This window comes from Centrocercus urophasianus, unplaced genomic scaffold (genome assembly GCF_019232065.1).
Source record: "Centrocercus urophasianus isolate 14NV4802_14NV808 unplaced genomic scaffold, USGS_Curo_1.0 seq_14, whole genome shotgun sequence".
Classification (NCBI taxonomy): Eukaryota; Metazoa; Chordata; class Aves; order Galliformes; family Phasianidae; genus Centrocercus; species Centrocercus urophasianus.
Genome location: NW_024884586.1, coordinates 22,085,008 through 22,097,225, shown reverse-complemented (window position 1 = coordinate 22,097,225; position 12,218 = coordinate 22,085,008). Strand labels below are relative to the sequence as shown.

Below are 12,218 nucleotides of genomic sequence, written 5' to 3'. Positions count from 1 at the left end.
TAGGAGTTGACATCGTATTTGCTAAAATAGCTTTGGTGTTAACAGTATTGTACTTCACTGGCTTTCTGCACAAACATAGGCATTCTAGAAATGTTTAATTAACAAGAGGCCGACCTCTTGTGAGGCCAACCAAGAAAACACAGTACCTGCTCTTATAGGTCAATTTCACGATTCTTGTGCCACCTTCATATTTGCCAGGATGCAATTCTTTTAAGGCTTGTTCCCATTTAGAAATGACGTCACAGATCTTTTGAAGATATTAAGGAGAGAGAAAAGACAAGCGTGAAGCGTATAGTCAAGGCTTGATGGGAAAGTAGGGGGGGAAAAAAGTGCTATGGAACACAGATTATACAGAAATAGACAGGATCATTATAAAGACAGCCAAAAGTGATAAATTGATTCCTTTTTCTATTACACAGTATGTTGAAAAAATAAAATAGTTGCAAATAAAAACTCCGTCTCTGAATCTGCAGAGGGACACTGTGAATTCTGGCCTAGTATCAGGCTGTTATGTCTATGTTAGCAAGTTATGTAGCTCGGGGAATGGATGTACACAACAATGTGCTATTGTTAAGACTTTGAGCCCACACTATGGTGTTTTCCTCTGCACTAACTTTAGTTTGGTCAAAAGACTTGGAAGTCCACTAGATTGGATCACACTTTTCACCTTGTTTCATGTGAAAAGAATCCAGTTCCTGCTAAGATAGCTTCACAATGTGAACCAAAGCATAGTTCATAGGAAAGATTGGTAGGATTGCTTCCAAAGTGCATTCCTGAGCTTACCAAAAGCTGTAATGTATTTTCTGAATGGCAGTCACGTGCATCGTTGGCTAAACCACAGCCCTGTGAATGTTCAAACTCTGGGAACATTTGGATCTAGATTCCAGCTTCATACCTCACATATATTCTTAATAACAACACGGTTAACTATTTTGGTTCAGTTCAGATTCCAGTCCTTTCACAAGTGGTCTAATAAAGGTCCGTAAGTTCTCTTTTGATAGCATTCCAGTAAAAGGAATGTGAACATAAGAAACAATGTGAAATACATAACCAGATACTCCTATCTTCTCTTAAGAAGGTACTGAAGTTGCCTTGGTCACTAAGTAATAACTTGTTAATAAGGACTAAGAGCAATGCCTTTGGTTGTCTCAGTCTCCTTCTCTTAGTCTAATGCTTTATCTCTCTGAACAGCGATTTGATTTCCAGCAAAGCTTCAGATATCTGATCTGCATCAGGCCAGAAAGCAAAGTTTATTATTTGGCACTGTGTTGTAGTTTCCTTTTTAAATGGTCAAATTTAAAGTTATTGGCCTCTACTCCCTATCTTGGAAGCAGATGCCTATATTGGCATCTACTTGCCCAAGTGAAATTTTACACTGTGTGTAAGTGAATTTTGATATTCCTTACAGATGTCAGGGGTTCTTTGAAGTTGTCATTGCCACTAGATCCTCCATCAGTACTGCATAGCAAATTTCTCTCATAAGTTAATACAAAAATTTGATGTCTTTCATTCATAGCCACTAGTCTACACAATTCAGGTAGCTGTCCAGCTGCAGCGTGAGTAAAAATCTCTGTATGAAAGACGTGTAAGTTAATACTTGAACTGTTTTCCCTTGGTCTAGGCACTCCTCTCTTAAAGTGAAGGTATGCTCAGCAGAGCTTTCTTCTCCTAAGAATACTCCTCAAGCAAAGTTATCTGGAGGAAGCAAAGAGAGAGATACTTCATAATCCAGTGTTTAAGATTTGTATAAGCATGCCATGAAAATCACAGCCTAATCTAAATTTGTATCCACTGGGAGTATTATACTTGATGTTAGTTATGATATCATGTCAGCTAACTCAATCTTGTTTTAATTCTGTAGTTGAGACAAACTAAACTTTAGCATGAGCTAAAATCTGTCTTAAAGCCTTTTTTTAACCAATTTATCACCCACCAAAACAATGTGCTTTGTCTTAACTCAGTAGCTTTGATGATATATTAATATTTAATCTCTGAATACTAATCAAGGGAGGCAAGGTCCACATGTATTTGATCTTCTTGCATTAAGAAAAATTTATTAGCCAATTAGCAGCTCTACAAAGATGTGTGCTAGACAGATGTAGCAGAGGGGGGAAAAAGAATTACCTTCATGTTGCCCTGCAGACAGTGTTCCAAATCCCTGCCAGAAGGATCATCTGTGAACAGAGAAAATCCCATGTGGGATGGTTTCCGCATTCCTGTCTCCTGGTTCAACCGGTGGATGAATTCATCAACTGTTGAGGAACCATCAAAACCTACAACCTGTGATGCAATAGGAGCTAATTTAGTATAACTTTCAAAAAGGATGACGCTGAGTATCACAACTAACGAAGCCTAATTTTCTACAGATCAGCGTATCATGATTGATTGTGAGCTGCAGTGACTGCATTTACATTATCTGCCTTAACATTGCATTCTTTCTCAGACTGAGACACTTTCAATGTCTCATCCCAGATACCTTTTCTTTCTAAGTTTTAAAGGAAAGGGACTGGATTCCTTTCCTGGCTAAAATAGCAAGGAAGAGAAATAATACCTACCTCTAAATACCTGACATGTATAAACACCATGGTGCTACCAAATCACATAAAGGAAGCAGGTTATGGCACAGTCCTCTGGTGCCCAGAAAAGCAACCATAGTGACTCACCTGGTAGGTTCCATTCATGAAGTGCACTGGGATGCTGAAGGGGAGTGAGTGATGGTAGGGATTCCTCAGCAGGATGGACACAATCTCCATTCTTGAGGGCTTGGCTTCCCGTTCACCAGTCTGCACAGTGCGGTCCACTGATCTCTGGCAGTAGATGGCATACTTGCCTATTTCACTCCTAGGCAGGGAGAGAGACATAAATAAATCACAAATGTGCTTTAAATATGTCATTTCCTTCTTCTATGCTGTAGCAAAGCATTTCTCAAGATTCACCTTAAACTTGCATCTCTATGTAGATATCCTATCTGATCTCAACTGAGTAGCTCAAGTGAAAAGTTACAACACAAACCTGAGCTCTGCAGCTCTGTGAAATTCAAGTATACAGTGAGCTCTCTGGAAAGCACATGAGCATTCCCTGCTCCTGGCTGGACTGGACACAGCATAGGAATGCCCTCTTCTGTACCTTGTTGACATAATAGTATTTGTTGAACCAAGACCAGGTAGTTCACCCTTAAACTCACTATCATGCCAGAAGAACTTAGTTACTATCACTGATAGGAACTATCAGTTCCTGATAGGAACTAATCATTAACTATAATGAATTAGCTCTAGTGAGGGAATTATATAAACTTTGTTCATTAATTGGCATGACTATATAAACTACAGGTTTTCATTTATGAAGACTATCTGTCAGTCAACAGGGATTGTTCGTTCATGGCAGGCTCAGATTTGTTGCTAGTTGAATACAGTTCAGGGACAGTTAGTAACGTGATCAGTTTATTGCATAGCAAAGAATTGCTCCACTGACTTGGACCAAAAGGATTTAAGTGTCTCTAAAGGCAGGAAAAAATGGTCAATTACACCTGTCGGAAAAATGTTTAAAATGTTTACGGGGAATAAGTTCTGAAACTGAATGCAACCCGAGAATTTATATGGGTTCATAAACTCCCACCATTTTGTAGGTGAAGAGGGAGGAGAGCAGTTCCATTCAAGATGACTTCAGGAGCTCGCTCTGTACATAATTAAAACTGCAGTTAAACCCTTGCAAGCAACGTGAAAGTCAGGAGATCCAGGTTTTCTCTGCACTAAGATGCTACTCGCTTCCCCAGTAATGTGTTTTTCATGAGGAAGAATCTTGCTTCTATGAGAAGCTGCTATTTCTGACTCCCAGATGATCCTGAGCCATCTTCTTGCCTAGAACTGTGCTCAACTTTTCTTCCACTTGTAGAGCATTAGATACAAACTTAAATGTCACCTTTTATGGAAAGCAATACTTAGAATAAAGGTCTTGGCTAAATATAAATCATAGGAATTATGCAGCGTAATTTGGGAGATGATAATGCACGTAGCTGAAGAAGTGGTTTCTGGTACTAAGCAGAAGAGCCCGAATGTATTATCTTAGACAGTGGGAGTGTGAATTCTGATGAAATCCTGACATCTGTTTTTTACTTCTGAGAAGAAAGACCAATTGGGAGGCATCATCATCAACAACAACAAACAAACAAAAAAAAACACTTGGTAGGAGTACATAGATTCCCTTTCCAATGCCAGGAAATGCTAGACTTAGGCCAGAAGTTTGCGTGAGCACTTGTCTGAAATGAAACACTGTTTTACTGATTTCTGAACAAATACTGTTAAAACCAGACAAAGTGACATCTCTACTCATGACCATGCCAAGGACGCAGTCAGACATGCTGAAGACCAGATCACCGTGAAAACACACAAAGACCACAGCATGAACACCAGAGAAAAGCTTAGTACTGCTACAGTATATATTATCCTGTGTAACATGCTAAAAAGGTAACAAAAACCAATAGAAGAATGTATTTCAGGTTTGGTTTTTTTTTATAGCTTTCTATGGTTCCCCAAGTTGTTATCTTTTTGTACCATCAGTGTTAGCTAACATGACATAAGAATATCATCACCTAAAATTCTAAAGTTCATTCTGAGTTCATTCTGTAGCTATGAATAAAAGGAATCAGTTGCATCAGCAAAAGCAAGGAACAAGCAAAAAAAAAAAATGCTGGGTAGCTCCAATTATATTTGGAGAAAGTTCTGCTGGTTTTGTGAACTAGTTTAATGTAATCGATAAAATGAGTGTGGATGGCTGAAGAGAAACAGCTTGATATCTTTAGGAACCTTCCATCCCTTTCCTCAACTTGTTTTGCAGGTAGGATTACAAAGCAATTCCCATCTATTTCTGTAGCAGATGTGAAAGGCAATTGTCTTAGCAAAACAAAACAAGAAAATGCTGTTGAAGCCTTTACCTGGGGTCGGTGTGGCGCTGCAAGTGCTGCTTGACGTACCAAAGGAAGTGATGCTGGGGCAGGAACAGAGGAGCACATAAAGCCAGGAGCTGCCAGCACTGCAACACAAAGCTTGGTCATAATTGTTGCTCTGTACTTCCTGTCTATTGCCTTTCACAGAATACTGTAAGCAAAATGTTGGATGGTGAGTAGTGCTTTCGGGAGTGACCATTTTTAGACATGCAGTTCATGTATCAAAATTCTCTTTCCTCCAGCACACCTTTTGCATTTTATTAATATTATCAATAGCATTAATATTTACAGATTTGGATTAACAAAGAAGAGTTCACCTGAATGACTGAGTGGTTCTGGGGCTGTCTGCAATTCGTCTGTTTAACAAGCTGACAGAAGATTTCATTCTGTAGCTCAGTATGTGTCAAGCAGACCTGCAGTGCTGTCTGAGCGAGTGACACGTGGTAATCAATAGAGGATGCTTCTACAGGGACATTGATGAACAGCTGGCAGGACTGTAAAGTGGGGAAGTTAATCAGTGCTGTTAATACAGTGACTCTTTGGTACTTTCCAGCCCAGATTCCCCAAACATGTTATAGACAATTCTTCTAAATAAACCTGAAAGGAAACATATAATATTAGATATTTTTATTCCTACCTCTCTTACATCCCTACAGATGTGGCAACTGGAAAATTCACGTAGCCTTCTCCAATCAGAGAAGCTCACAGTTCAGCAGAAGGATCAGGAAATTGTGCTTCCCACCTTTCATGTCCACACTTTACTTTGCTATGATTATTTACTCTTAGTGCTGATCTTACACTTTTGAAGTGCAAGCTAGAAGTGCAGGCTCTGAGCACCGTGATCTAGCTGTAGGTGTCCCTGTTCATTGCAGGGCTGTTGGACTAGACAATCTTTAAAAGTCCCAACTCAAACAATTCTATAATTCTGTGAATCAGATCTCCTTCATGGCTTCACCACTGATGTTACTGCCACAGCTGAGTTTGCCAGAACAATGTTTTCTTCAGTCCAGCTGACAGAGAGGAAAGAGGAAGGTATGGCTAAGTTTGAAGTACAAAGCCTGCGTGGAACATTGCTCCTAGCTTCAGATTCTCTACAAGGAAAAGTTAAACTTCTAAAAAATGAATGACACCTGATGTTTGACTGTAATTGAATGACCCAGTAGGCCTGTCTAAAGCAACCAACTGTCATGGTAAATGTTAACTAACAACATGACCAATGCTGTGTCCCAGCAACTGAGCAAAATGGCTGAAATATATAATGTCCCTTTACCTTGAAAAGTTTCAGAGCTTCAGTCTGCAGAGCCTCAGAAGGCAGAGTGGTGAGGGACATGTGCAGCCCATCTTTACTGTAGCACAACATAGGGTGTTTCCACAGTGGAGAATCTGAAGTAGCAGATAGGCAAAAACATGCATTGTCAGAACCAGAAGATAGGTAACAGTCCTCATATTGAAAAGGAGCCTTGTTGAGGAAGCAAAACATACTGGGAAGCAGCACTGTGCTATGCTATATTTATCTTTGAGGCAACTTGGCTGATCATGGCAATGCCTCCTGTGAGAGAGAGTCCACTATCAGTGTTAGGCATCAGCAAAAAAGAAGCACTTCCATCCATGACACAGAGCTCCTTGTCAGTTAGTTTCTGGTGAGAAAGTGCTCAGTTATCTATTCAAACAGGAGATACAAACTGCCAGGACACTTATGTGCTATGAGAATCTTTATTAATGCAAGTTACAATTCTACTGTAAGCAAGATAGGTGTAGGAATATGTGAGTGTGCAAGATAGAGTATAAAGAACAAGCATACCTGTTAATATGCATGCAACCTACTCTAGGGAACCTGCTTTAGCAATGGGGTTGGACTTGATTGTCCACAGAGTCCCTTCCAACCCCTGCAATTCTGTGATTTGAGAACGTGGTGCACAAGTGTACGTGAATGAGCAAGTACCAGAGACGAGGAAGAAAAGATGAACATGGAGGTAGATGTTAGGGTTTATACATGTGGACAAAAAAAAACAGATCTGAAGGCAAGTGTATGTGTGCGTGTATTGAGAGTAGAAAAGAGAGAATGTGTTTGTACTGTCAAGATTCCCATGAAAGGGATACCAGGGCCAACAAATATAGAAGCAAAAAAAAAAAACAACAAAGCCCCAGTTATTTGAATTTGAGTAAATATTACAGAAGTTTCATATGCTTTGATAAAAGACGTAACGCTGTTACAGACTTGCTATGTCATTACAATGCCTATACTCTCCCAAGATGTTATTGTGCTAGTAGGAGGGAAATGCACTGTATCATATGCTATTCTACTGAGAATCTCCTTTCTTCATCTCTGACTGAATTAAAATTGAGGATTTAAATTACTTTTCCGTATGTTTTGCTACTATACAAAAAGAGTTTGCTGTTTCTACTTACTAGGGTCTCCCTCTGCATCCAACAGTTTTCCAATGAGTTGCTCGTATGATGTGCCCACTGTGGCATTCCTGCTACCAGCTGCTACTGTCAGATGGTACAGCCAGGTATCCTAGGCATGAGGATGAAAACAATATGGAACAACTTCAATCTTGTTTTCTACACATAGCTTTATTCCCCATACATTGTTTGATACCAAAAACTCTCTTGCTCTCCAAAAAAAATCCATCATTCATACCTTCTCCTGTTTTGTGCGAATGAGTAAGTATGTGGGGCTCTGGTCTTGTGGGTGAATGACCAAAGTGCAGTGGGATGAGAGAAGTCCTCCACCGGTAGTTTCATAATCTTCATCAGAGTCACAGGAACGGTCTACTTCTTCCACTTTGGACTCACGCATAGGTAGATGCCCTAAGGGACACTAGAAAGATGAAGCAAGCTAGGTAACTCCAGCTAATGATCTGCTATGGACAAGGAACATTGGGAAAGAAGCTCTATCTCAAATTGTTAGCAGTTCTGTAATATGTGAGTAATTAATTATAATTCAGTCCTTAACAATAAAGTTAAATCATCTCACACTTGTACAGAAGCTTCTCCATGAACTAAAGTATTTTCAAACTCTGGTATTACTTCTACTGTATTTCTTTTGGGGGCATTTACAGGTCAGAATGAGCATATGAAAATAAAAAGATGATTTTCCTTTAAGCTACTGCTTTCCTCTCATTAGCTCTTTTTGTACCATTAGTTTTGCAGTGTAGGATGTGCTTTCTGATGGTCAGCTGCCCAATATCTTGAGCCACTGGGTTCTAATTGTGGTCAGACTTTCCGGATACTTCTGGAAAATAAGTACTTTTAAATTACATAAATTGGTAGATTCAGACAGACAGAGGATATCTATTGTGTTAACTCTAGAAGTTGATCCCAAGTATGAATCACAGTGTTCCTCGATAAGCTAAAACTTGGGTTTAGACATTGTTTAGAAAAATAATGGAGCACTGGGCCAAGTTTTCTAGAAACAGAAGAACATTACACTGATTAAATGACTTTCCTCATTCCATCTTGTTGTCACTACTTCTTTTCATTACAATATGCAAAATATATCATCTGCTGTACGAAATAGCTTGCACTAAAGTTTTGACTAGACCTAATGTAGCAATTGAGAAACAAGACCCATGGTGATCTCAGAAACAGCAGTCACTTGCCTTTCAAGACTTTTGTAATTTTACATGATGCGGGTTTTTCCTTTAGCTATTTCAGGAGATCATGTAGAAGAGACTATGAGAAGGGGAGAAGTACAAGCAAGGAAGAGTTAGAAATGTGAGAGCCAGAAGCAATAAAAGGAAAGAAAATTTCGTAAGTGGGAATGGAGGGCTCAAGAAGAGTTACCTTATCCTCATGATTTCGGTAGTAGTAAAACGTTTTTCCAATCAGTGCACACCAGACCAGCTTAGAATGACCATGCTTGACCTATATGGAGGAGAAAGAAATGCACAATGTTTTTAACATCAGCGGTGCTGTGGCCACAGTTTTATAGAAGTTCCATTTTCAACTAAATGTTGCTTATAGTACTTGTTGTATGTTAATATAAGCTCCTCCCAAAGCACACAGGGCGCCATTTCCAAAAGCAAGTAGGTAGATCCCAGTTAAGTGTCTGGGACATAGGTGTTTGTGGAAATGTCATAGAGGAGAATAATTTCCAGAAACTGTACTTTGTACCAATGTGGTTGCGGTCTGTTACTGTGGAAGCAAATCTTCTGCTAAAACTATACAAGACGTGTCCTTAAAACTCTCCTACATCACCAATTTCAGATCAGTTAAATGAGAAGCTTTACACTTTCTTGGTATTTGTTTATTAAACTATGAAATGTTGTGATTTATGTTGAAGGAAAGCCCACATAAACTATGTCTGTTACTACTTTATTATCTGACAAAGTCAGTATCTCTTCATAGCCTTGTTTGTCCCATTCCTTATCATTAATGTAAACCTTCATCTCTGACAATCCTAAGTTTACTGCCAATTTTCTTTGTTTCACATTCTTCTAGGAAATATTAAAATGCTAACTTCTTGCTGACATCTACTGTACAAACCAAGAAGCTGGTACTCTGTCAATACTGAACTAAGCTGAATAAAGTCAAAAGTAGTATTTTACCTTAGTGAGCCAACCTTTCACAGTGGGTTTAGTATCACTGTGAGGAACTCCAACAGGACTGGTCACTTGCACTCTAAGAATACTCTGTAGGACATGAATCCATTCCTCCAGGATGTTGGGAGAGTCTGCTGTCAGGAAGTAGGTTCTTTTCTCCGTCATGAGCTGAAAGGAGAAGGAATGAGGAAGTGTAAATCTGCACACCTTCATTATTGTCATTATTATTATATTATCATGATGATTATATTATCATTATTATATTATCATGATGAATGTCATTATCCCATTAGATTTTTTCCTGGTAGTTGAGGAGGGATATTTTTCAGTAAGAAAAAAAGTGCTAAAACTCCAAGCCTGAATGAAAGATATGAAACTCAGATAGATAGCAAATTCCTGTGGGCGCTCTTGCTGTTACTCTTAGATACTGCAGCTTTACCTGTCTCTCATCCTGTTTTGTTTTCAGTGCTGATTATAGAATTGTTTAATTGGAAGGGACTCTTAAAGGTCGTCTAGTCCAACTCCTCTGCAATGAATAGAGACTCGTACAGCTGGATCAGGTTGTACTTCTGCCTCTCTGTCCTTACTACGTGGCATTTCTGAGATAGCAGCTACTTTCTTAGGTCAGTGAGTACCCAGACACAGCGACCCCACTGATGTTGATAAGTATTCATTTTAAAAGTTGCTGCAGAAATATTTTTTGTTGCTTTAACTTTGTATTAAATAGTTTGGCAATCCAAGAAGAAAGACGCCATGAATTTAAGAGTATTAAGCCTTAGCAACTTCAATTTTGTAAACGCGGAAGGTAGTTTCCAGGCCAGGCAGTGTGGCTTTCAGTCCAAGTATGACAGAAATTTTAATGTCTCCATTATAGTGAACTCCTTTAAAAATAAGGGCTTAAAAACCCAGTGAAGAACTGACTTGTAATGTTTGGAAACTGAATTCTAATAGGAATCCAAAGCTTTAGGTATTTCTTCAGATTCTCCATACATAACCTTAGCATAGTTTGGGTAGGAAAGAACCATTAAAGAACATCTGATCCAGCTTCTGCCGTGGGTAGAGACATCTGTCACTACATTACACATGTAAAGTCAGTGAGAGGAGTCTTGCAGAGGAGATCCTATGTACTCTCTGGCTTTAGTTGTTGTAAGAATTGCTTTTCTCTGTAGTTTACAAGTTCTCAAGTTGCAAAAAGGAAAGTGCTATAGTCTAAAATCAAATAAGGGAGAATTTCTTTCAACATCAAAAAAGCTGCATTTGGGTTACAATTTCTCCATTATTATTAAAACTTGTCTTGTGCCAGGAAACAGAAGCCAAAGTTAGCTCTTATCAGTTGAGATGTACAGTACCATTCTGCCTGAAATAAGTGCTCACTCACCCAGACATCAAGTGTATTGTTACCTGCAGGATGAAAAAGGAGTGCTTACCTGGAATGTTTGGGACCCTTCACCTCTGACAATTTGGCATGAGGAATTTAGCTCCATCTGCCCTTGTGGTTTGCGGATAACGTCACTCTGGGGAAAGAAAAGCAAACAACATTTTAAGTAGGAAGAAATTATATGTATAATTTATATGTATAATCTCAAAGTAGTTAAATACAGCATTAAATAAATCCTTGCGCAGGTTGAAATCTGAAAAGGACAGAGGTTGAAGATTGCCAGGTAAAATAAGACAACAATGTGATCCCTTTACAGTACTGAAATAAGTCTCCTTAGCAGTGACAGACAATACAGCAAGGGTAAAAGCAACAAGTAGCATCTTAGGAAGCTCATATTGGACATTAGGAAAAAAGAATCAACAGCAATAAAACTTTCTTACTAGGAAGGCAAGACAACTCAAAATAGGTGCCCAGATTTAATGACTTTCCACCTTTGGAACTTTTTAAGACTCAGCTAAAGAAAGCCATGTCTGATCTGGTCTATAGCTGGTGATAGTTCGCTCTCAGTGCGCATCTTCCAGAATTCCCTTGCGAACAACAGTCTGGGTTCTTTGCATGTATTAAATTATGTGTGTATGTTATATACGTACAATTTACTTGTAAATCATGATAGATAAACACAGTAGCAGAAATAAAGATGCATTGTGCGCTAAGGTGTATTTTTGTATTGTCAGGATATGATGGAGAAAAAAAGTTGGAAATATATTTTATCAGTGTTTCTGACTGTCTGTGAACTGTTTGAGCACAGCCTGAACCAGTGATTGAGCATCTGGTGAAGAGAGTGGTGAGCCCTGGGAGCACAGCTGAAAGCAATTCACCTCTGTGACCACAAGAAGTGAACCCAGGGTCCACCCCTCCATAGCCTCATTTAAGGACTGGTAGTCAAGGGGAAAACGTTTCTGAGAAAATTTCCTTCTGGGAGCTTTTCACTGTGTTCTTGCTTTTGGGACAGGGTAAGCTATTCTTATTTATTTATTTATTAGCTTCTTATTCCTATCTTATGGGTAGCTTTGTTCAAGAGGAGAAAAAAATAGGGAAGGTGCATATTCCTAAATTAAGGTAACTTCACTTAGGATGCTTCCAAGTTATTAAAATATTTGGAAGAGTTTGAATGCACGTGCTCTCTTGATATTGTTTCATTAATCATTGTAAGGGAAAACATTCCATATGAAAACCTTTTTTAAATTGTATCCTACTTTCCTAACACTTCCTTATCAGTTTGGAGGGCTCTGTGAAATTAAACAGCTTGGCTTTCCCTTCAGTGATAGGTTTTGAGGTTTTTTTGTTTTCT

At 38.9% G+C, this 12,218-nt stretch overlaps 1 protein-coding gene across 4 annotated transcripts in view; it reads right to left on the bottom strand.

The window, feature by feature from the left end:
• Positions 1-12,218, bottom strand: part of PLEKHH1 (pleckstrin homology, MyTH4 and FERM domain containing H1) — a 53,910-nt gene that overhangs the window by 9,559 nt on the left and 32,133 nt on the right. For all 4 annotated transcript variants that reach the window (XM_042813550.1, XM_042813552.1, XM_042813551.1 and 1 more), the window contains 11 exons: positions 10,917-11,003; positions 9,496-9,657; positions 8,732-8,812; positions 7,587-7,766; positions 7,352-7,460; positions 6,213-6,325; positions 5,260-5,436; positions 4,931-5,028; positions 2,664-2,841; positions 2,125-2,280; positions 147-247 (listed from right to left, as the gene is read on the bottom strand). In XM_042813550.1, the coding sequence (XP_042669484.1) occupies positions 147-247; positions 2,125-2,280; positions 2,664-2,841; positions 4,931-5,028; positions 5,260-5,436; positions 6,213-6,325; positions 7,352-7,460; positions 7,587-7,766; positions 8,732-8,812; positions 9,496-9,657; positions 10,917-11,003 (1,442 nt within the window). The remainder of the gene's footprint in view (positions 1-146; positions 248-2,124; positions 2,281-2,663; positions 2,842-4,930; positions 5,029-5,259; positions 5,437-6,212; positions 6,326-7,351; positions 7,461-7,586; positions 7,767-8,731; positions 8,813-9,495; positions 9,658-10,916; positions 11,004-12,218) is intronic.